At 35.0% G+C, this 25,202-nt stretch overlaps 2 protein-coding genes across 9 annotated transcripts; one reads left to right on the plus strand and one right to left on the minus strand.

Annotated features, from left to right (window-relative positions):
• The first annotated feature begins 7,952 nt into the window (after positions 1-7,952).
• On the plus strand, positions 7,953-12,087 carry LOC104883032 (hypothetical protein). 3 transcript variants are annotated; one of them, XM_010667473.4, is made up of 5 exons: positions 7,953-8,637; positions 10,838-10,897; positions 11,081-11,143; positions 11,245-11,313; positions 11,470-12,087. In XM_010667473.4, the coding sequence occupies exons 1-5, from the start codon at positions 8,299-8,301 to the stop codon at positions 11,725-11,727; spliced, it is 789 nt and encodes a 262-aa protein (XP_010665775.2). In that variant the 5' UTR covers positions 7,953-8,298; the 3' UTR covers positions 11,728-12,087. The 3 variants fall into 3 exon arrangements, with proteins under 3 accessions (XP_010665775.2, XP_019108318.2, XP_019108323.2); XM_019252773.3 differs by lacking the exon at positions 7,953-8,637 and adding an exon at positions 8,749-10,146; XM_019252778.3 differs by lacking the exon at positions 7,953-8,637 and adding an exon at positions 10,177-10,406.
• A 4,892-nt stretch (positions 12,088-16,979) lies between these two features.
• On the minus strand, positions 16,980-24,838 carry LOC104883018 (aberrant root formation protein 4). Of its 6 annotated transcripts, none has more exons than XM_010667461.2 (14): positions 24,599-24,838; positions 24,304-24,480; positions 23,787-23,936; positions 22,438-22,510; positions 21,973-22,148; positions 21,810-21,869; positions 21,468-21,618; positions 21,309-21,368; positions 20,923-21,191; positions 20,775-20,846; positions 19,866-19,943; positions 19,590-19,766; positions 18,849-18,900; positions 16,980-17,392 (listed from the first exon to the last, which is right to left on the minus strand). In XM_010667461.2, the coding sequence occupies exons 1-14, from the start codon at positions 24,683-24,685 to the stop codon at positions 17,175-17,177; spliced, it is 1,800 nt and encodes a 599-aa protein (XP_010665763.2). In that variant the 5' UTR covers positions 24,686-24,838; the 3' UTR covers positions 16,980-17,174. The 6 variants fall into 6 exon arrangements, with proteins under 6 accessions (XP_010665763.2, XP_048495151.1, XP_048495152.1 ...); XM_048639194.1 differs by having other exon boundaries at positions 19,590-19,784; XM_048639196.2 differs by lacking the exon at positions 16,980-17,392 and adding an exon at positions 17,411-18,741 and having other exon boundaries at positions 19,590-19,784.
• Between the last annotated feature and the right edge of the window lie 364 nt (positions 24,839-25,202).

A 25,202-nucleotide genomic window follows, 5' to 3' on the forward strand; every position in this document is an offset into this window, starting at 1 on the left:
TTTTGCTTTTTAGCTCACTAAAGAATGAAAAGGAATGCGGATGGGTTTTACAGGGAAATATTATTACATAAATGAGTGCACTTTAAATTTTGATCCAGCTGATGATCTTTTTATATTAGTGTTAGCAGAAGAATTAGGATTCGGTTTCTTCAACTATTCAAAAGCTCTTTTTTTTAACAAGAAAATTCAATCACTTTATTTTTCTAGTTTATAAGAGCTAGCTACATCCTTATTACTATATTGTCAAATATTCTCTCGATTTTTGTTACTTTACCCGTTTTTTTTGCACATAGTTTAATTTTAGGAGAAATAATGTTGCGGGACATAGGTGGAAAGATAAACTACTATTTTATATTAACTACATGTCTTAAAATGGAAACAGTATATGAATTTATGACAAAATTTCACATCATTTGAGGTAATAAATGCTTGATTCAAATTTTTATTTCTATTTTAAGCTTCTTATACATAGCCCTTATATATCATTTTCCTAAAGTTAAATGTATGTGTGATAGAAACTTAATGGTCTCATTTAGAGGTGATCATAGATCGGGCCGGACCATTTCTAAAAAAATTACCCGTTGGTCGAGTCGACCAAATTTTGTGCCTAAAACCCACTATTACTAGCCAAAACCGATTTTGGCCAAAAAAAAAAAAGACTAAAAAACGCCATTTTTGGCTTGCCCAAAGCAAAAAAAATCGGGACAGCCCGACCGCGGGTCAAAAAAATCTGCCCAAAACCAGCAAAAAAATCGTGTCGGGCCAGGCTGATTTGATCAGGTCTAGTCTCATTCCAAAAAAAAAATAGAAACAAAAGAAATGGGTAAACTAATAAGGGACATCCCAAAAAGAAATACGGATAAAGTAATAAAGACCGGAGGAGTGCATACTACTATATTTTCGCGCTTGTTTGGTTGATATAGAAATATTTACGGAAAGTAGAATATTTATTTAATGAGGAAAAAAACTAGATCAGTCCTGCTAATAGGACCAACCTAAAACATTCTTTCGGATGATGAAAAGAAATTTGAGACCAGGAAGTTCAAACCAACGGTGAATAGAACGACACGAATACCTCGATCAATGAGCCAAGAAGTCCGCCGCAAAATTGACCTCCCTGTAACAATGAGAAAAAGACGCATTCCCAAGATTAAGTAAATCAATACCTGCATCATGAATTAGATTTTCAATTTCGCTGGGACTTTCCAAACTTTTCTAAGGGAATTAATAACAACCAAATTGTCACCTTCAGCGCACACATTCTTAAGGCCATAGGTGGAGGCAGCACAAACACCTTCACACATACTTTAAGCTTCAACAAGAACAATACAAGCATTGTTGTGAAGTGCAAGCAATAGCACCCTTCCATTCCGTAATGATAAAGTTAAAGTATTGGGTCAGACCGTCTGATCCAAATATTTGGTCAGACGGGTTGGCCCAAGTTCATTAAAACCCCTGCAAAAACCTTCAAAAAAAATCATCAATGACAACTCTCACATCTTCAAATCTCTCTCCAACTTAGACTCCTTTCTCAAAACCCATCTTCCCCAAAACCCCTTTCACTACCCTCCTCTCTCCCTCCTCTCCCCCTCCTCTCCAAAACCCTCATTTTCTCTGTCGTCCAAAACCCCCACAACTAAACCAACCTCCATCATACGTTGCTCCACAACTTCATCATTTATGTTCAGCAGCTGAAACAATCAAACAAATTATAATTACTATTCTAAAATTCAAGAAAATTGGTAAAAAAAAAAAATTACAAAAAAGATGAAAATTATACCTCTGCGAATAAGTTTGTAGGTGCGTTTGCAGAGCTTTTTACCGGCAAGAGGTTTAGCAATGGGAGCAAATTGAAGTTGGAATTTTTGTGGATGAGGAGAGAGAGAGAAGAGGTTAAGACATAGAAGTAAGTTGCTTTCATTTAGAAGTAAGTTGCTTTCATTTAAAACTTATTTTATTTCATTTACTTAAGTTTCGTTTTCAGTTAGAATAAAACACGTAAATGAAACAATAAGATAAGTAACTGAACTTAAAAGACATCCAACTGAAAAAAAATTGAAACCAACTGAAAAAAAATTGAAACCAACTGAACACAAATTGAAACCAACTGAAAGTCGTCCAACCAAAGATTATGGTCAGACGGTCTGATAAAATACCTTGTCAATGATAAAACTACAAAAGGCACTCCCATAGTCCCATCCCTCAACTTAGACCCATCAAAATTAATTTTGTAGTGATCTTGAGAAGGTTTGACCCACCAAACATTCTTAGGATTCGAAGAGTTCCAAGAGGAAAGCTTGGGAACACCAATGCTAATTGATTTATCAATAATATGATCTCCATTCTTGGCCAACCCTCAATCTCTGCTAAAGGACTTAATAAGAGAAACAACTTTAAAACAAAACATAGTGTCATTCTGAAAATAACTTTATTTTGCGCAAATCACACATGCCACCAAATAATGGTGGCTTACAAATAACTTCCACACTAAAACTATTTCAAAGAGAATATAAAAACACATCCATTTTCCTATCACTCCCTACCGAAGGGAACGAAAAGTATAATATGAAATGAAAGAAGTGAAGTTAATTGGGTGACAGATAGCCAAAATTATAAGAAGTTTATTACAAATGGAGAAGATTGTAGTTTTTAATGAAATACTTTACTTTTCATGATCAACCAGTGCAAATTTATTTTTGAACTTTTTAAAGAAAACAATTTTCAATGAAAAATTAATTACTTTTTATAATTTTTCAGTCGAACACTAATTAAAATTTGGTAATAGTTGGATTCATTCGATATCATTTGTTGCCATTTTTTTTTTTGGGAAAATCTCTTTGGTAGCCCCTTGGTCTTATATTTTCTCAGTGGTAGCACTTTTTAAATTTATTCCTCAGTGATAGCCCCATGTTATTGTACAATTTAATCTCGTAGCATTAGTATATTATTAGCCATTAAGCTGCTGTTAGTTTTCCACTAAACTATGTTGACTTATGTTTAGTTGTTGACCTCTAGTTAAATTATAACTCTTTAGTTAGGTTTCCCCACAACCTAATTATTATGTTGACCCATATCACTTCTCATAACTTCATATTTCTTCCCTCAAAACTGTTCATCTTCCTCAATTTTCATCTCTTCCAAAATTCATCTCTCAAACAAGGTTCCACCATAGATGCTACACTAAATAATGGAAATTGTTTAAACTGAATTGTGTGTATTTGGGGTAATTGCTGGGATAAATTCCACTAAATTAAAATTGTGGGTTTTGCTGGTGATCGTGTATTTGGGTCACAATCGTTCGAAATTTTGGTGGCGAAAAGTTCATCTTCTTCCTTCCTTTGTCTTTGAAGTATGAATTATCTTCTAAATTTCGTTGTTGATGAACTAAATTGTTTGAAACAAGGATATATACTCTGTTTTGTTTATTTGCTTGAAATCTACAGGATTTTGATTTTTTTTCTAATTTTCCATAGGTTTGACTGTCCATATCTAAGTGGATGCATATATCCTTGATGCAAATTTATACACCCACTTATTATAGTCAGGTTTAGTATATGGAAAAACTGTTGCCATATATTGGGAAATTGGAAAAGTGCAGATATGCTCAATTTGGCTGGCCTAATTTGCGATTGATTACTGTAATTCTACAAAATAGTTCTTGAACTTGATTATTTCTAGTTTTGTGTCCATTAAATTCTGATCTTATTGATGGTGTTGATTTAGCTTCTTTTTTTTTAAGGTGATGGTGTTGATTTAGCGTTTTTTTTTTTTAGGTAATGGTGTTGATTTAGCTTGTATATAGTTGTATAGAGTAGGTCGCTATTTTTGCAATATCATTCCTGAATTTACTGATCTGCTCCCACTACCTTTATCTGAGCCTAATATAATGTGAATGATGCTGAGCCTAATATATGTTAAATCACATGATATTGCAGACTTATGTTGTGATTGCTTATAGAATTGAAGTGAATTGAAGTACACTTCAATTGATTCTATATAACTTCTGTAATTTATATTTAATTATGCAACAAGCTGATCTTCCTCAACTCAATCATGTTTGTGGGGTCGCACTTACAAGGCTTGATTTTTACAAGTCTCAAAGTTCCATCCATGGTTACAGCAGGGGGAGCCATGGAAGTGGGGTTCATTGATGAGGATGAATTCGTGGTGTTAGCTGAGAAAAGTTGGAGATTAAGGGGTGAAGAGTGAAATTGGAAAAAGGGAGGGCTTGCCTCGTTTTTATAGCCAGTGAAGGAGGGAAATTGAAGGAGGGAAAAATAAAATAGTAGTTTGGAGGAAAATTGAAGGAGGGAAAAATAAAATAGTAGTTTGGAGGGAAAAGGATAGGTTAGTAAAAAAATTACTTAAGGTTAGATAAGTTTAAGTCTAACGTTTAATAACAGCAGCTTTATGGCTAATAATATACTAATGCTACGAGATTAAGTTGTACAATAACATGGGGCTACCACTGAGAAATAAATTTAAAAAGTGCTACCACTGAGAAACCATAAGACCAGGGGGCTACCAAAGAGAATTTCCCTTTTTTTTTTGACATTGAGTAAAAGTAGGAGTTGCCAATTAAAATGAAATCTTATTTATTTATAAGGTTGAATGAGCTTGTAAGGACTAAGCAAGTGCTAACAAAACATGATACATTTACTAAAAGGATTTGGCTCCGACTTTATGTATGTATTATCTGGCTCCGACTTTAAGAAAATTGTATTATATAAGATTTTTCCACTAAAAAGATGGCTGGTAAAAAAATAGTAATGATTAAATTGTTTGTACTTCCTCTTTGAAAATACTGGACACACTTCTCTCGGACACTTGCCTATACATAACTTTAACTATTAATATATCTGATTTCCAATAGGTGAACATTAAAAGTTGATATTATAAATGTTTATATTGAGCCAAATTTAACAAGATCCACCATGATTATATTTTTCTTTAGGTAAAAACTACAAAACAAGCTAAAAAAAAGCAATCCGTAGATTATACACCAAGGTGTAGGATGAGCATCCTACACCTTGTCCAAAACTACGTAGTTTTGATGGTTTTAGGGGAGCCAAAAGTTGGCAGACTTTTGGTAGTATTTATGAAAGTGGGTCAGCTTTTTCTCTCTCATCACTCACTCATTCCCTCCCTTTCTCTCTCATTTATTTTTCAAGAACCATTTCAATTCTCTCTCTCTCATTTATTTTGTTCTTCATTTATTTCTCCCTTATTTTCATTCATTTGTATTATAAATTTTCAAATGTTGATATTTGGTTTTATTTTATGTTTTGTATTTTTAAAACTTTTTTTGATGTGCAAATGCATATGGTTTGATGTACAATAATATATGAGCGTACATTTGGGGATTTTTAGTGATCAAAGTAATGATCATCAGTGTACATTGTGATTTATCCTTATTTACGTTGGTTGCGGTACATTTTTTATTATTATTAGCTCCACCTACAGTTGCATGTACATGCACGTACCTAGCATGTACACTTTGTTGACATTCATGTACATTAACTGGGTTAACGTTACAATCATGTTGTTATGTGTTGACCTTTTGTTTTAATACTCGTATTGAGTTTTTTTTTTTTTTTGGATGTCTATTATTGTTCATTGTGTGTTATTGACGATTTTATGGGGGGATGTCATTGTACATTTTGATTTTGTTAATGAACAACCACGAAGCCAAGAATGTACAAAGAAACATAATAGAATAAAAGTAACCCAATTCCTAAAGCTGATGTCAAGTGAGTAATTTGCAATCTTTGTACACTGGTGTGTTGATGTTTGTTCGCTAATGAAATTCAATATGTACAATTACAGTCCTATACCTCATAGTGCTCCAGGTGCCACAAAAAAAACTCAATATGGGTATTAAAACAAAAGGTCAATACATAACAACATGATTGTAACCTAGTTAATGTACATGAATGTCAACAAAGTGTACATGCAAGGTACGTGCATGTACATGCAACTGTATGTGGAGCTAATAATAAAAAAAGGTACCGCAACCAACATAAATAAGGATAAATCACAATGTACACTGATGGTCATTACTTTGATCACTGAAAATAAGGATACATTATTGTTTGATTGAATGTTCACTGGATATGACTCAATGTACAATTATTCTAGCAAGATTGTTCAATTATTAAGCCTGAATGTACAATGTTGTTATGACTGAATGTTCAAGTTATTTTATAGAGCTGACTTTGTTCTATGTACATTAAAATTGCGTTAATGATCATTGTGTATGACTAAATATACATTAGCTTCACTAACATGCATGCATAACATATTCTATAGACACAAACAAAAAAAAAAAAAAAAAAAACTCAATATGGGTACTAGATTAAAAGGTCAACACATAACGACATGATTGTAACCCACTTAATGTACATGAATGTCAACAAAGTGTACATGCAATGTACGTGCATGTACATGCAACTGTAGGTGGAGCTAATAATAATAAAAAGGTTCCGTAACCAACGTAATAAGGATAAATCACAATGTACACTGATGGTCGTCAATACTTTGATGACTGAAAATCCCCAAATGTACACTCATATATTATTGTACATCAAACCATATGCATTTGTACATTAAAAAAAGTTTAAAAAATGCAAAACAGAATATAAAATCAAATATATCAACATTTGGAAATTCAAAATAGAAATGAATGAAAATAAGGGAGAAATAAATGAAGAACAAAATAAATGAGAGAGATAATTGAAATGGTTCTTGAAAAATAAATGAGAGAGAAAAAGAAGGAATGAGTGAGTGATGAGAGAGAAAGAGCTGGCCCACCTAAAAATTCTGCCAAAAGGCTGCCAAATTTTGGCCCTCCTAAAAGCATCAAAACTATGTAGTTTTGGCCAAGGTGTAGGTTCCTCATCCTACACCCTGGTGCAGGATCTAAATTGCGAAAAAAAAGTGTGTAAATAGTACAAAAGTCAAACCGTTTCATCTATTTTGAAAACGGAGTTAGTATTATATATAGCTTTCCATATGATTGTTAAAAAAAAGTAATGACTAAATTATTTGTATTACAAAAATTTATTCTATTTAAGAAATGGGCGAAAAAAGTTCGATCGGAGGAGTCGGAAGTTCGGATTTTAAGTTGAGTCATATTTGAATTTTAAGTCTGATCAAATTTGGATTTATAGAGTCGGGTGTTGGGGTTGTAATCGAAGTTGGATTTCTATTTTAAAGACTTTGATCGCACGTTGATAAATAATCCGGGAGACCGGGACATGCCGGCCAGGATAATAACTAGTTTAGAATTCAAAAAAATAAGTACAGTCCCATATGATCTTGTAGTTTGAAATCTGAAACCAATATGTCCATATGTGATATGATTATCATTTATCATCAGTAATGACAGATCATCTAAAGATGATGAATGCATCCACATTCCACACCCCACGCCTACATTAATATTCCCCCACACTCCAATTGGGCCACCCCCACAACCTCTAATCCAAACCCGATAACCCAAAACCAAACCCTAAACACACAACACACAAACTACTTCCTCCGTTTTTTTTTTATAGATGCTACATTTCCCTTAAATGGAAATGTCATAATAGATGTTACATACCATAAATGGAATCCTTCTCACCATAAAAATCTTAAAATACTATTAAAAAGTTGGTGGTCCCCCACCTTCTCTTTTAAAATACTCATACTTTTTCCTTAACAAATGGTTTTTTATTCAAAAAGTGGTGGTCCCTTACTTTCTCTCTCTACCTTTCTTAAAAACCCCCCACTTTCTCTATGTAGCAAGAATAAAAATACGGATGAAGTATTAAACTAACCACTCAACTCTCAAGAGGCCTAAAAAGTAAACGCGAGAAGTAGTAGTAGTAGAAAGAAAAGAAACAAACCAAACACAACACAACACTGTACAAACCCCATAAATAATATTCAAGTATGACTTTTGCCACGTGTATATCCTTAATGGACCCCACTGAAGTAGAACAATGAAAGAGAGAGAGTCAGCCACTCTCAGACCTACTCACCCCCTCCTTTTTTCTTAAAAAAAATAAAATCAGGAATCTCGCTTCATGCCAGTGCCACACCATTTTTATTTCCATAATTAAACCCCCTAAAAAAAAAAAAGAGAAAATCACCCCACAGATATAATTCCACAATTTCACCTTCCTCACCCAACAAAAAACACAAACACACACTCATCCCATCCCACATCTCTCTCTCTCTCATTCTCTTTCAACTTTCTCTCTCCTCTTTTTTTCTTTTTCTCTCTCCGCCACCACAACAAACACAACAACAACCATGAAAGACGAGTGGTTAAACTTAGCAATCTCCGACGATAATATAGTCGCCGAACTTCTTCTCCGACTAAAGGAATTCCCTTCTTCATCTTCTTCTCATAATAATAACAATAATACTACCTTCAACAACCCTCTTCCTCCGTCATGGGGCTTACGTCAGCCTCGCTCTAAACCTTCTTCCTTGACGTCATCTTCCGTTGAAAAAAGAAGAGAAACTCGTCGTAGTCCTACAACTCCTCTTTCTTGGACTTGTGGCGGCGCCGCCTCTCCTAGTGAAGGTTGTGATGAGTCTCTCTCTTCTCACCACCAACCTCCACCGTCCGATCGCTTCAGATCCAAGGTCAGTATTCATCTTTCAACATTTTCTCTTTTTAGCGTTTTCCATATATTGGATTTACGTAAATACCCTTGTCACCAAACCGGATCTCTCTCTCCGGTGACGGTAATAACCCTTTTTTTTGGTAAGCAGATTTGTGTAATTGGGTATCACGTGAGTGAGAGCGTGTATTGTCATAACTGGAAAAACAAGAAGGAGAAGAAGAGTGGTTTTTATTTTATTTTTTTTCAGTTTTTTCTTCGTCTTCTCCACTTTCCCGGTCAGCTGTCATTCTTGTTTTCCGCTACTAAAATTCTTTTTTTTTTTAAAAAAGAAAACTTCTTTATTACCTTTTTTTTTTATAATTTTTATTTTGGGTTGTGGGTAGGTTTAGATTTGTCGGAAGTACCCTTGAAGAGGGTTTAACAATACACAAGGACAATACTGTCAGAAAAATAAAGTGTCATTAGATGACTGCTTTTTTTACTTTCTGAAACCCCCCAAAAAAACTCACCAGTGAAAGGAAACTTCCACTCAACGCATCCTTTCTCAATCTCTCTCCTCCTAAAATGACAACAATACCCTCGGTAAATAGTCAAAATCGCATTTATCTCTAACAAGGTCATAAAGGTCATTTACAAAAAGGATATGATATGAATATATAAGTTATAAAAGTGGGTCCCAAGTAGATTGAAGTATGAGAGGGGGTTGTATTTGTATAAGTTGGTGTGTTGTGGCGTTAGGTCCGCGTTTGGTTTTTGGTTTTAAATGGTGGTTTGTGTTGTTAGTGGATGATGTGCTTACTTTCTCTCTCTTCAAAAATTAAAAATAAAAATTAATACTTTCTCTCTCCTCGTGAAAGCTGATGGGTTTTTATTGTGTGTAGACGCGCACATCTCAATTCCCATGCGCCGCTCTATGATTTTTCCAACCTTTTTTTTAATTATCCGAGTCAAATGGGTCATCTTGACACGCCGCTCAACTTGGTTTTTTTCTTTTCTTTTTTATTAATTCAGAAAAAGAAAAAAAAACCCAATCTGGGTTCGTTCGTGGAGTGTAGTAGTAGTGTGCAAGCCACCACTATCAACCCACGCGTTTGATGGGGTCACGTGAGGAGTAAGTATGGATATTTCTCTCTCCTCACGTGACATGACATTGTTGCACTGTTGCTGGCGTGGCGGTTATCTGTTGGCTAGTAACCAATTCCTGCCTGCCACGTGGCTGCTGACACTCAAAGCTGGATTTTTTTTTTCAAATCTAGTGCTTGCCAGTTCTAAACCGCTTACAATGGATCATCAAATCAAGACCGTCCATGATTTGGATGGTGGGGTTGATGATGGTGATGGATGGTGGGATTTTGTTGGGACACTTGAGTGGGACCCATTAAGGAGTAAGAGAGTGTTAATTGTTGGAAGATGGTGGTTTTTAAGTTTCATGTGAGTGATGGATGGATGGATGGATGGGTGGGAAATTAGTTGCTTATCCGATAATCTAGGACCCACAAAATTTTATTTTTTTTGGATTCAAAAAATGGTAGGTAGGCCAAAGTTTGAATCTTTTGCAATGGATGCTTAATGATTTTGAAAGTTTTTTTGCGGGTTTTAAGTTGAAATTATATTCCAAGTTATAATCTTTATCATATGATCATATCATTGCAAATCTTTTTTGGGTTTCCTAATTTGTAAAATAAAATGATTTTCGATTTTCGTAATTTCGAGTAACGTGACGGGTATTTTGGGGATTTTGGGAGAAGGTAGGGTAGGGTATTATATATGAGGAGTTTTTCAGAAAAGGTTAGAAAAACACTTTCTTTTGTAATTTCCTAATTTGTGATCTTTAAAGGATTTGTGTATTTTGTTGCTTGAATGAACCTTCCTTCCTTCCTTTTTGTCGAGTCTTACTTGGTGGGGCCCTCCTTCCTTCTTCCATATGTCAAAAGATGAATGTGTAGATCTAATGCTGAAATTAGCAATGTTGGTATAAGAGAGCTTGGAGTTAAGTGAATTGGAGTAATGACTTGTGTTTTGGGGGATCATTCATGTTGATAGACTTTCCTTTTTTGAATCAGATGACAGTTATAGGCATAATGAATTTGTTCACCAAATATATTTGTCTTAATTACTTAAAGATTGAATGAGTTGGTTTCTTATGATTTAATGGTCTGAAATATGAGATTTGTTTACATATGTGTTAAAACTGACTCTTTGATGATTGGTTGTTTCAGATTTCGGCTTCCACTGAAAACCCAACTACCACGTCTGGCAAAAGACCTAGGAGGAAGAAGGTATTGCATTTTGCGAACATTTTATGCGTTTACATTGGAGCTCATTTAACTAGTTTTATGTCTCATACTTTGGGTTAGCTAATAGCTACAGAGGGTGTTAGATAGATAACTAGTTATTGAACTTATTACGCGCGATTTTGTATGCTGTGATGATCTTATGTGTGGTTTATTGAACTTTGCCAGACATTTGCCGAACTTAAAGAAGAGGAGAGTTCATTGATGAAGGAGCGGACATATTTGAAAAAGGTGTGTTTCGTTAAATTTAGTCCCAAGTTGGTTCTTTTTTTGCATTCTCTTTATTGTGGAAACAGTTTCCTAATGGCAAATTATTCTTTTGTCTTGTACAGGAGTTAGCTACATTACGCGTAACATTGAAACAACAGAGATCAATAAATGAGAATTTGAAGAGAATGAAGGTATGCTTAAATTTTTCTAATGCACCTTCTTTTTGCCAGTGATAGAAGCTGATATTATAAACTGGTTTTGACTGTTGCTTTTTGAAATAAAACTATGCTTTTATCATCTGAATTCGAAAGACATCATCAGCTGAATACTTTGAAATGTTTGTGCAGCTTGATGTACAAGTAGAAACCACAATAAAATGTGAAGCAAATTCAGTTGATGAACGTAATAACACAACAAACAATGGAATCTCAGAAGCAGCCTCTTCGAGTGTAACGAGACAAGATAAAGTCGAGGATGCTTCAGAGCCCAATTCATCATGCCCATCACTAAAACGTGAAACATCCCAGGACGGCATCTTTATGCTACCTGACCTAAATATGGTGCCAGATGAAGATGCTGTTGTTGTTGGAATGATGACCTGTTGAAACAAAGTTTCAATAGTCTCATCTTCCATAATTCAAAGGCTAACTGTTTGTAAGGTTTATAACTACTGGATGGCGCTTTGTTCAACTGTGCGATGACTGAAACGCCATCCATCAGGCAGGTGTAATTACAGCAGGACTTAGGGGATTGATTCACTTGGTTATTTTACTGCCCAGATGCTAATACTTCATATCTGGGTTAATCCAGGAAAGGAAAGCTTAGTATTTTTAGTTGTTAGATAATTAATATACAGAGATGATACTCAAAAAATGTTCGTTCGTTCATTGTTGTTTGTTCGCTCAGATATTCTACGATCTTTGCTTGTTGCTGCTCCAAGAATTCTTTGGGGTAAGCTCTGTTCACTTCTTTGCATTTGGATCAAAATACGTAGTAGTTCGATGTATTGTTCTGTACTAATCTTATTCTTTCCTTAGGTACTATGAATAGTTGTAGTTGTACAATAGCTGTTAGAATCTATCAAATTCCATGACAGATATTTTAGTTTAATCAGCACTAGAGTTGCTTGAAACGTAAGAAGTTTCAACTTAGTTCATTGAGTTTATTGTCATTTTCAATCAATACAATGAAAACTCTCATTTTTTTACAAGAGAATAGTGGCCGAGTTTATTGTTTTAATTGGATTATTTCATTTTTCTTCAGCCTTCAATCTTTTGCCAAGATAGTTAAAATGAGCTATAAGCTAGGACCTAGGTGAATAACTAAATGCTAAAAGTTTTCGATTAGTTTTACATTTATTATTGGCTTGATTGTGTTAGTAGATTTGGTTTTCGAATTTGTTGGGTCTCTGGGTGAGTGGCCATGTGCGAGGGCAGTACAGAGGAAATTCATATAACCACGGGTTCTCGAAGAGGGGAGCCAAAAATAATAATTGAAAAGTACAAGGAAGGATAGATAATAAGACGTCAAAAAAAACTATCGAGGGCTAGATTCTTACTAGCTTCAACTAAGATCCTTTTTAATTGGCTAGTGTTTAAAATTGTTGTATGAACACCCAATCGGATAAGAAGTCAAAATAAATTGTTAATAGATGAGCGTCGCAATTACGTATATTTATACCCTTCAAACAAGGATGCTCCTACCAGACTAAGCACAAAGAAAAGCATTTGAATCTCGTGAGTAAACTAAAATGTTGACCATTTATTCGGTATTTATTTATTAGAATTTGAGGCATTGAAGAATATGTCAAAATACATTTAACAAAGGTGGTCCAAAGATAGACTAGAAATAATAATCTTAGGTGGCCTGAATTGTGACCAATTGACAATTGTCTATCTGTTCCCCACTATGTGGAAGCTTCATGCCATTTTTGAGGAGTCGTGTCCCTTATTGGGCCGTCAATCTGTCGGGTTGAAATTCAGGAACTTGTTGGGCCTTTGTGTTATTGGGCTGGGCTTTTTACTGAGCTGTGGTTTTTTTTTTTTGGAAGCGTGCTCAAGCATGGTAATAGTTGTAAAGTTGAAATAGAATTGGTAATAAATTTACTTTGACTGACTTTCGAATCTAAACAGTTGAGCTACCACCGACTCCAAAAGGTAGAAACCAAAGGTAAGAAAAGACAATGTGAATGTCGAAAAAAATAAGGACAAAATGAACTTTGTTGGTTGACTCGAAAAGTCGAAATCTCACCGCTCATTTGCGAAAGAAAATCATTAGAGGTGTTGGCTTCTCTAGTAACATTCTAACTCTAATAAAGAATGGGAAATATGGCTACATTATGTTGTTCTCCCTTTTTTTTTTGAAAAATATTGTCAATTAGTCATATTAAACTTTTTTATACCAACTAGGCCAGTTATGTTATAGTAAGCTCTGTTATTACTTATTTTGTACTGAATTAATAAAAGTTCAGTTCAGTTCAAACAAATTCATTTTAGTTCAGTTAGATCAGTTAGTTTCTCTCACAGTTTTCATTCATTTCAATTCAGTTCAGACTAATTCAGTTCAAAAAAACAGAGCCTAAATATCATTAAGTATAAATATATGAACATTTATGTTAAGATAATATCCAATAAACGTGATCAATGATCTATACTTTTTAGTTTCATATTAATTGTAGCACTTTTGAATTTTGATGTCAAAGTTCAAAATATTTTGACAACATATATTTTTCCGTTCATAAGAAATTATTAAATTATGTGAGATCTTATTTAATGTAGTCAAAATGTATAGTTTTAAATACCAACTTTACGTACCTGCATTAAACAGGTCTAATACAATCAAAGCACTACTAGTTGAACAAAACTACTAAAAGACTAAAAGTTGCAAAAAAAAAAGTCAATGTAATGAATAAGCAAGTAAATAAACCTTCAAAAAATTGAAAATTTATACAAAAATATCTAAAAAGTTAGTGCCGATTGACTAATAACTATTTTATCCATACATAATTAAAGATATCAATATTCAAATTAATTTTTACCAAAAAAAATAAATCAAATTAGTACCATGAAATCTATAAAAATGAAGGCATTGAAATTAAATAATGGCAAAATTTCTAGTTAAACTGTGACTGAATAAGAAAGAAGGAAATTACTTTATTTTTACTTATTAAGTTTCAACACTAAAAAAAGTAATAATATGTGATATATATATATATATATATATATATATATATATAAAGTAATCTGACTTGTTTGGACCGATTCACGTTAACATTAGTGTGCACTAAGCCAAAAGCATGTGTCATGGCCCTGTTTGGCACTAGCGTTTGAGGTGACGGTTAGCGATTGGACAAGATTGAAACGCTACTTAAGAAAATTATGAGTGTTTGGTAAGGTAGTGGTTGTAATAGCGGGTAGCAATTGGAGTAGATTATATGTAGCGGTTGTGGAACGTTACTACAAGTAACATTTGAAATTTAGAGGTAGCGGTCTACGAAATAAACCCTATATAATAGCATAAGGTAGAATTATCAACCAATGTTTTTTTTTTATCTTTTACATTTCCAACAGCTACTTTTGCCAAACACTTCTAATTAAACAACTAATTTAATCGCTGACCGCTGACAGCTAACCCCAACAGCTACAACTACTACAACCGCTAACAGCTACTAGAACCGCTAGTTTTGCCAAACATGCCCCATTACTGAACAATTCACTATATCATGCAGAATTCCAATATATCATTCAAAAACATACTATTTCATGAAAAACTACATCATTTTTGAACAATTCACTATTGCATTCAAAGACCAACTATATCATTCATAAACATATTATATCACGCAGAAACTACATCATTCTTAAAAATTCACTATATCATTCAAAAACTCGTTGTATCATGAAGAACTCACTATATTATTCAAAAACATATTATATCATGCAGAAGTTGCATCATTTGTGACAATCCATTATATCATTTAGACATTCACTATATCGTGCATAAACTCACTGTATCATTTAGACACTCAATATATCATGCAAAAACTACATCATTCTATATGTTAAAATACGTGTACCGATATATACTACACAACTTACATCTTTCTGCATGTCAAAACATTTAAATTAATTTCTCCATTACATTGCATGTAATTTCACTATATGTTTTCCGTTAATAAAATCCATTATTTGGTATATAAGTTCACTATATCTCTATAAAACTCACTATATGAAGTTAATATCAATTAGCAACTCGATTCACACTAAATTAATTAAAAAAAGATCCATTCAAGTTTTTTTTTTTTTTTAAAAAAGATCTTTACTCTTTAAAATGCCATGAGAAAAGAAGAAAAAGGAAGGAAAGGAGACAAGAGAGATAACACAAAAGTGTGAAAGCGTAACAATTAAATGCTACTTTGATTTTCTTTTTACGCATTTATGCATAATCTACTATCATAAAAGCGTAACAATTAAATGCTGGAAAATGTTTGAGTAATCCTTAAAATTGTCAACCCTCTTACACACATTAAAATATAATATTGAAATATATGTAATAAATGAGGAGAGAAGTGATATAATTATAATGCTTTAATATATTCCTAATCAATGAAAATTCGATAATAAGAGAGTTGGAATCCTTATGATCATTCAATCAAATAAATGCTACTTCGATTTTCTTTAAGGGGGGCAATTTAATATTTTACCATTCAAGATATCCATTCCTACCATAGTCCATACTACTATATACTAGTTGCATGATTTTAGATCTAAGTCATCTTATCTTTTGCTTGAGTCTTAAGTATAAAAAAAATTATAACAAATCCACCACTGTCGTCTGTCTAGGCATATTTCAGCAAGTAGGTGGTAATGTGGTATACTGGCAGATAAAGAAGTGCACTTCATCACATTTATTTTACTTTATTTTATAAAGAAGGTGGGAAAGTTGAGAGCCATGATTCATCTCCATTAGATGTCAGCCAAGTTTACGCCTCTGTTTTTTTTGAATAATATAATTAATCAATGAATTTGGCTCTATTCCTACATTTTCTTTCTTTCTTTATGAAAAAGATACATAAATTAAGTGAGATGTACTTATCAACTAATTCCTCTCATGCACAAAAAAAGCTTTACTTGCCTCCCCCCCCCCCCCCCCCCCACATAGATGGGCTTGACAGCCCAAAATGAACCCATTTAGTCGGGCTTCAGCTTTCCCCCCAAAAAAAGTCAAATACCCCTCCTCCCAGACAAACTATTTAAACAAAGAATTAAACCACCTAACAGCCCTAACTATGCCTTCGCTTTTTAAAAAGTGCCATAGTCTCAACAATTCTAAATTTAGAATATAAGTTTATTCATTATACAGTTAAATGTACCACGTGCATGGTATACTCGAGACTAATTTTTACTCGATTGAAACTCTCTCTTTTTTTTAAGTATATTGGCTTATTTGGATGGTTTCAGATGAGCCAAATGAGCAAAAAAAAAAGCTTATGGTGTACAATATTCACGGTATTACCCGAGTGTACGATAACTTTAACATATTAAATAGGTTTACAGAAAACAAGAGGTTTGTGGTGATGGAAAGGTTAAATTACTAAAAAGAAAAAAAATTACATATTTAATAAGCTAAAAAGTCATTATGACAGTTTTCAAAAACCACTTCTAAAAAAATTTATTAGAGTTAATTATCTTTCAAGATTGTAAAGATGGAAACATAATTGGAACTATAGCTAAAGCCCTAGGTGTCATTCTCAGTCATTATCTATTACTTCAACTTTTTAAGATAAAAAAAGCTTAAGTTGACCTCCGAGCACATAAACAACAGCAAATCGGAATTCCCTGGATTTGGTGAGTTGAGATGAGTGGTAAAATATATATAAAAAAATAAATACCAACTTAACAAAGAAAAAGAAAATAAAGGACGTTCCAAATTCAACTGTTCCATTCAGTTTGTATAGAATATGTGTTAATACCTTGATCAGTAGAGGTATCTTGAAAAGATTGACAATCTAACCTCAACCAAAACTCAACAACCAAGAGAGAAGCCAAAACCATCATACATGCTTGATGTTCTCTTCAACAAGTTCAATACAGCGGTGTAAAACGAACTCGACAGGGTTTAATCCGCACATTACGTCCATTCCAAGTTGCTCGTGATCACTCTTGTTTTCCGAAGTTATGCCGGCCACCAGAATTCTTAGAGGCAAAAACCATTCATTGTAGACCTTCTGTAAATTGGTTCTAGACACAACTCCTGTGTTGTTCGTCTTCCCTGAAATATCATTTTCGATGTCAGAAATCAGTTTTCTGGCATCAGAATCTTAGATTACCACAGAGCCTACAGATACAGCAACATCTAACAAAACACCGAGTAAATATTAGGAAGAATCAGAGTAATATTTTCTTAAGTATGAGTTGTAAAGTTCTGCTTCCAAATGTTTGGGGCTTCCACAACACGTCAAATTAAAGACCTCTTAGGACCCTAGATAAATCAAATCATTCCAAGAACTCTCATGCACCTTCAAGAATTGTTTCAAAAACTGCTTCCCATGGTCTGCTTAGACTTCTCAAGCACATGTCAGTAATCATATTCCCTACCCCCTAGCACCCACTACAGCAAGATTCCTCTCCTATCGAGGATTAACCAAATGCATGCAGGTGATATCTCACTCCCACAGTATAGTACATGAGGTTCCGGGAAATCTCTGTTGAAAGCATCTCATGGCAGGTAGTTATAGCCTTTGCCTCGAGCACAGCAATATCACCTTGATCTCAAAGCAATGCTTGGCAGCAAAAATCCTTGTGGTTTGGGGTGACCCTGTGCTGTATTCGATACCGATAAATCCTAATTCAAGGAAGGTGCACAACATAGAAAGATCAATGGCTTCTGTGTCAGCACACAAAAAGCATATGTAACTAACTATAAAGCTCAAGTGGTTCTTTTAAGACATAAGTTAAAGGCCTCGGCTCTTCCTCAGCTGAATCACGACAATTACCTTTCAGGATGAGCACCCATTGTCAACCTAGAGCATTTCAAGGAGCATGCCATGCACCCTAGATCCTTGATATATATGTTCAATAATGTCGGTACACTTCTTGTAGACATATCCAAATCCCATGCACCCTAGATCCTTGATATATATGTTCGAGAATGTCTGTGCACTTCTTGTGGACTTCAATTTGGCTATGCCAAATGTTTACAATTGCTTCCCAAATCCAAAATTTATGCTTTGGTCAATACAATCTTGTGATCAACAGTCCTCCAGGATCCGCTCTACATGCTAGTTGACTTTATTGGCTCTTGAACACCTGTCATGCCTCATGAGTAATTCGTTCAACTCCCACATGAGTCCAGTGTGTTACAGACTTACAGGCTTGGAACCAAGAAGTCATGACACCTAATAAACCTTAAATCAGGATCTGTGACCCTCACTTTAGGGGAATTCACAGCCGATGCAAGGCTTTGGTTCACCATAAATGCAGCCTCGCCGCATTCCAAAGCAAATTTGTCAGTCACTACATGGATCTGGGAGACCTAGATCTCACCTCTATCTTTCCCTATATGACCTTCAAGGTCACTTAATAGATAATGAGTTGCAGCCTTTTGGTTTTCTCATGCCGCTGGGGGGAATATTAATTGCCGTAAAAGGCTGAAGTCAAATCATTTGAACAAATACAAAGCAAGAAACTTCATAGAGACAAAATGCTACTATTACAATTATGTTCACCTGTTTTCTCGGTTATTAGAACATATCTGTAGAGGTTAAGAGCGGAAAGAACCTGCAATATACAGGTTAACAGATGTCAGCAAAGTGAATCCAGAAGTTATATATGTTATGGAATGGGATCGATATGTATGGACTGCGGAACATGGAAAACAATGTAATAACTAAATTGAGAAGATAAAGAAAGAAGACGAACATGAGAGCTTTTACGTGGTTTAGTCACCATGACCTACTCCACAGGCAAAGAGATAGAGAATACTTTCAACAAAACTTTCAACAAACTTCATGGACGGATACAAGAAGAGCTTACAGCTAACAGAATTATCTATTGAGTTCTTTAGACTCAATCATTGAGTCTATTCGACTAATAGAAAGTCGCACTCAATATGAAGTTTATAACTATACTCAAAAATTCCCACAAGAGTCACAATATATGGTGTGTTCGTACATGAGTGACAAACACACAAAAGCCACATAATAAATCACCATGAACTCATGCAATAAGTCCACCATAAAAAATCTTCATAATCATTCCACTAAATAATAACTATAACCTCTTAAATAAATTTCCAAACATCACAACCTTTATGATTTTAAACATGCACAATATTAGAGCAAGAATAAGAGTACTCTGGTTGTTCGCACGACCGGCCATGTGCCTTAATGTTACAAGCATATGTCAGCAATATAAGCATATCCCAAGACATCATGTTGAGGATGTAGTTCTACAAATCCAGGAATTACCGCGTCACTTTGCTCAGGGAGGGAAGGAGGTCCCCCATTAGGAGGCTTCAAAACAAATTCCACCAAGTCAAGTATGCTCGCATTCCAGAAAGTGGAACTAGGAAACACTTTCTCTTCTCGCAGTTTGAGATAATCATTTCGAAGGTTCTCTCTAATGCAATCTAAAAGTATTGCCACCTGCACAGTCCCAACAATCTTGATTGAGTGATATAGAATTTACTAACACAAATGGGGTTATAGTCCACTGTTGCTAAAACTGAAAAGTTAAAGTCTAACCATGGATGAAGAGGTACTAGTTTTAACCAGGACCTGCATTATGTCAAGCCTTAAAGAAGATGGAATATCAGCAAGTACCTGACGATCAATCAGATTTCAGGAGAAATGGAGGATGTATTCTTAACTAAATAGAGCAGAGACAAATAAAACAGATGCAGCTGAGCAGAGAAACTATTCCGAGAAAGGGCACGAACATTGAACAAAAAAACTTCAGCACCATTACGTTTATTTACCTCAATACTAGAGTCAACATACAAGAAGAAAGCTACAAGTACTTATAACTTAAAGGAAAGGAGAAACAGGATAAGCAAGCCAAATAGTGCGATAAGGTGCAACAATAGCTGAAAGTAAGCAACAAGCTTTCCATGTGCTGAAGTGTTTTGCCATCAAATTTAGCCTATCAGACTGTAGTAAACAAAGTGAAGGAAAAGGGAAGAAAACTGGACATCCAGCAGACAAATTCTATTCCTATTCTACTATTTAATTACCTTAACCCATCTCTAAGAGAATGCCTCTGGCCATGAGGCTGGGCCCGCTGGGGTTCTAATTCCATGTCTCCCCTGGTTGGTAGAGTGAGGCTCTTGCCAGACAGACTTGGGACCATATTGTCCCAGCACTTTCCACTCAAGGCTAGTTATGTGACGGGTTGGGCACCCCTCACAGCCGGTTATAGGAGAAAAGGAAATATTAACTCAACCAGAGCAGTTACCGATATTTATTCTTGAAAAGTGGTTTCTCTTCATAAGAACGTCTATGTTATTTAAACACGCCATGCAACCACATGATACGAGACACAATCAATTTATCACAGATCCACGAAAAGGTGGTTATGCAAAGAAACCTAATGATATGAAAAACTTCACCATGAAACTAAAGGATGAAAATGCCAAGGGATTCAAGAACGCTCACCCTTTTCAAAGCAACAAAAGCATTCTTTCTTAACTCAGCATCCGGAGTATACATGATGACTGAAAGAATATCCTGAAAGTTTTCTAGCATCAGCAATAGATCAGATCAAATGATGCATGAACTGTGTTGGCACTAGGCAAGAAGCTACCTGCAGGGTAGAAATAAGACCGGGTGTAACAAAAGAGCATATCATGTCTTCATTCATCTCTTGCAAATTACTGTGTTCTGTGATGAGAAGCAAGAAGTCTGTTGCATGTTTCTTTAAGACCCAAGGCAGCTCGTAGAAAGAGTATACGTACTTCATCATGCCTATAGCAAACCATCGATTGCTATGGGAGTTCCTAATTTCATTTATGAGGATACTTACATCCTGCCCAGATGCCTGACTGACTTCATCAGATATATGCCCCCAAATCACTGAATCAATCCATGAGAAAAAAAAAAAAGTGTTACATTAAAACAGTATAATACTTGAGCAGCCAATATATTGGACGAGTAAGAGAAAATGAGAAATCATCAGGGTCATATGCTCACCCGAAAGCACTGCTCCATGCTTGACATAACTAAAACAATCCATAAGATCATCTGTTTCATCTGGACATTGCAGAGTATAGAGAAAAGGAATTATCTTCACAAATTCCAAGATATAAGAAAATCTGACTAGGAAGAGAACAACGAACATTGATAACTCACCACCACATATAAGATTGATCAGGGGATCAACTCCTTGGTCAGTTACAAGATCAGCATATTTTAAACCACAATATGGAAAGAAGCTTGATAATTGTTGCACAAAAGAAAGACACGATGAAACTTTATCTCCCGTGCTGACTGAAACAATAGTCTGCAAGACAAGTGCATAACATATATCAAGTGCATAACACAGTAAAGCCTGCTATAGTAAAAATAAGTAAGCAGGACATAAAAACAAAGTTAAGCAATTGGCTCGCAAAAGTAGCTGAGTCATGAGTCAATTGCTCCTCCTGCTGAAATGCCATAAGCACAACAAAATAAAATTCAGAGATAAGTAACTACCATGATTTGCAAAACATATAATGCAAGTAACCCACGAAGTCGTCCATTTGGTCCTCCCTCCTGTTGTTCAAGGAATTAATCATACTAATGACCAAATGACAATCAGACCGAGAAGGTAAAATTAATATCACAATGAAACACGATATATCAAAGCCTGACAGACCAACTTTTGGCAAGTTCCCAGTATAGATTTGCCAATGCTGATAGCTCCTTCAAACAGATCCTTGAAGCCTATATCTCCATCATCCAAATCGAAAGATGCAGCTTTCACAGCATTAAGAAGAATGGGAAGAGCAACTTTTATTTGCTCAAATTGACGTCTTTGTATGGAAAGAAATACTGAAAAACAACAAAAAGGAACCATCATTCTTCCAGCCCAACAGAGAAGTTTGCACACTCAAATTATGTGCAAATGGAGATAATAATAGGAAATAAATTCAGCATCGTTGAAATTAAACAACAATCAAGATCACTAATTTAGAAGATAAGTGTTGCATCCATGTAAACACCAATCTTTTTGCCGTCAAAAAGTGTGACCTTTAGGCACTCAACAATAATTTTAGCTATTATTTTATTCTTGTAAACTTAGCTCTCCAATTATAAGCAATTCATTTATCAATATCAGTACCTTTAGAGACCCCGCGCAGAAGAGCAGAGACATAACCAGGGGCATCAATTGTTTTGCCATAAGAATCCAATGCCTGCTCCAATGACATTGAGCTGTCAGCAGAAATGTAAAATCAACACCAATAGACAACACAATAAGATCAGCAAGAATTCTTTTATCAACAAGATGTGGTGAAAATTATTTTGTTGAACATATTATCCAATAGAGCATTTTTTGGCAGTCCCAAAACTGAAAGATAGATTATGAGGAAAGACGATTCACTCTGGCAGAGACACTGGGATAATGGACTATGTTTAGCCACAGTATTTTTTAAAACAGAGCTCTTGGGCTATGCACTACATGTACAGTTAAAGAAGAGCACGCCATGCTAGAAACTTGCTCTTTGGACTAGCCGCATTAAAACTAACTAATATCCTCCATGAGACCTGATCTGAAGTAGGCTGGAGTCGAGTATAAGCCTTCTTAGTAGAGAAGTTACCATGCACAAGGAATGAATTCCAACCACAAAAACTATCAATAATGCTCATCGACTAAATTATTTCCTATGTTTAGGAATAGGAGCACCTTTCTGCAAGATTTCAGGAACGTTCAAAAAGCAGGCTCTCTAAGTTCCAGAAAATGGTGCATTATGCTAACTTGGGAGGCTCCTAAGTTCCAGAAAATGGTGCATGTGATTTCATGATCTGTAGACTCTAGAACACAATGAATAGTGATTCCTACCAAAAATGAAAAAGAAAAATGACAACCATGGAAAGCTGAATGCCTAAAGGACTGCAAAAAAAAAAAAGTAAATACAAGTTCTGCATAGGGGACGAACCAAATGCTTTTTCAGGTGTTTTGAGACTTTTGTCTCACTATGGTTAAAGAAAGTTTAACAACGCTTTGGGGCAGCAGCATCCCTTTCTCATGAGAACATTGTCTACTCCTGATATCCTCTATTCTTCTTAGCTTAGCAATTTCAGTACTTCTAGTAGCTTAGCTCCATATCTTGAGAGCACATTACTAGAGCTACAGAAATCCTAACTGCTTCTAGGCAAGTATGTCTTTACACCCACCCAGAGCCCCTCCATCCCAAACCAGAAATGAAAGTAAGAATCTACCAAAGAGAGTGTAAACTGAAGAAAATTGGATGAACGAGCATATCAGACGTTTTGTGTGCTACTCCACAAACACTTCTGCTTAAACAGATAATATCACATAAGAGAGAGTATGGCTAGGATGGCATAAGAGAGAAGGAGGAAGAGGGAGAGGGGGGTACCTTTCAATGCATGTTTATGGACTTAAGTGCAAAGTTAATTAATCGAAATAGGATACCACCAGAATCAGCACAATGATCTACAAAATCATACCTCAGATAATACTGAGATCATGTCCCTTGGGCTACATTTTGTCGTGAAATTGTCGATAATATTATCAACAATCTCACAGCACCTTCGGGACACTCCTGCAAATTTGGCAATAGCTTTGGGCAACTCAAATGAAAGGGCATCAACAATAGCCTGTCACAAACAACCAAAAGCCACTAAAATAAAGATTTATTATCACTTGACGGTGTGAAACCCGTCATTAAACGCGCAAAGATACCTACATTCGCCCCTCTAACCCCGCCTACAGCAGGAACTTGTTTAAAGGCAATTGCAAAAGGGTTGTTTCTGTTACTTACACCATTGATCAAATCCATCAAACAACTCAAATATAACATATTCACTACAATTTAGCCAAATTCTTAACTTTCCCTCAAATTCTTAATTTTTATCATAAGGGTTCTTTTCAATATTCAATATTATACAATCCCAACAAACCCTATTTACAAAAATTCACAAATAACCCAAAAAAGAGCAAGAAAGAGAGAGAAAAATCACAGACCTGGTCAAGAGAAGAACTTGAGAGGAAAGAATAAATATGAGATAAAACCGCGATTGAATTATTTTGGGTATCTTCATCACTGGGATCCGAAATAGCGGCATCAGAAATTGAGCTAAGAAACTCAACAAGCTCAGAAATTAATTCTTCTGATTGACGAATATCATCAGCTTCCACTGCCTAAAACCAGAAAAATTAGGGTTGATGTAAAAAACAATTAAGGGTTGTTTAAATGTAATCAAAGTTACTAAAACTTTAATGTTACACTACGAATGTTGATAGAAATTGGAGAGAATACCTTTGAGCAGGAATTTAGGGATTGTTGAAGACGGAGGACGAGGGATTGCGAAGAAGTAGAAGAAGTGTGTATTACTGCTTTTGACATTGTTGAAGTTTTGTGGACAGGAGTGAGAGTCCAGAGTTCAGAATAGTGAGTTTTAAGCGCGGTGATATTGCTGAAATGTTGGGAGCAAAAAGTTTCAGCAAATTCGCGGGAAGATCGACAATGTTTCTCCGACCCTGAAATTTGCGACTATTAATTGACACGGCTCACGAGTCACGAGTAATAAAGCTCGTAAAACTGATTCGATTTAACCCGATTTAGGGTGCGTTCTGTTCAACTTAAAAAATTAAGTTTCAGGTCCAATAAGTTCAGATAAGTTCAGATAAGTTGCAATAAGGTCTAATAAGGGCAATAAGTTCCAATAAGGTCCAATAAGTTCCAATCAGGTGCAATAAGTTCCAATCAGGTGCAATAAATTCCAATCAGGTCTAATGAGGTCCAATAAGTTCCAATCAGGTCTAATAAGGTCCAACCGTTCAAATAGTCAATGTTTAATAAATATTTGTATTATTGTCCATTATTTTATCATTCATAATTTCATATCACTATTAGCTGATTA

This window comes from Beta vulgaris, chromosome 2, assembly GCF_026745355.1.
Source record: "Beta vulgaris subsp. vulgaris cultivar EL10 chromosome 2, EL10.2, whole genome shotgun sequence".
Classification (NCBI taxonomy): domain Eukaryota; kingdom Viridiplantae; phylum Streptophyta; class Magnoliopsida; order Caryophyllales; family Amaranthaceae; genus Beta; species Beta vulgaris.

What these genes read in the sequence shown, in the direction of transcription:
- LOC104883032 (XM_010667473.4), top strand. Translation starts at nt 8,299, where the DNA reads ATGAAAGACGAGTGGTTAAACTTAGCAATCTCCGACGATAATATAGTC. An exon ending in CCGATCGCTTCAGATCCAAG is followed by an intron (nt 8,638 to 10,837) that starts GTCAGTATTCAT and finishes TGGTTGTTTCAG; the next exon opens with ATTTCGGCTTCCACTGAAAA. An exon ending in AGAATTTGAAGAGAATGAAG is followed by an intron (nt 11,314 to 11,469) that starts GTATGCTTAAAT and finishes ATGTTTGTGCAG; the next exon opens with CTTGATGTACAAGTAGAAAC.
- LOC104883018 (XM_048639194.1), bottom strand. Translation starts at nt 24,685, where the DNA reads ATGTCAAAAGCAGTAATACACACTTCTTCTACTTCTTCGCAATCCCTC. An exon ending in CTAGTACCTCTTCATCCATG is followed by an intron (nt 19,785 to 19,865) that starts GTTAGACTTTAA and finishes CACTCAATCAAG; the next exon opens with ATTGTTGGGACTGTGCAGGT. An exon ending in TCCCTGAGCAAAGTGACGCG is followed by an intron (nt 18,901 to 19,589) that starts GTAATTCCTGGA and finishes TGTATATTGCAG; the next exon opens with GTTCTTTCCGCTCTTAACCT.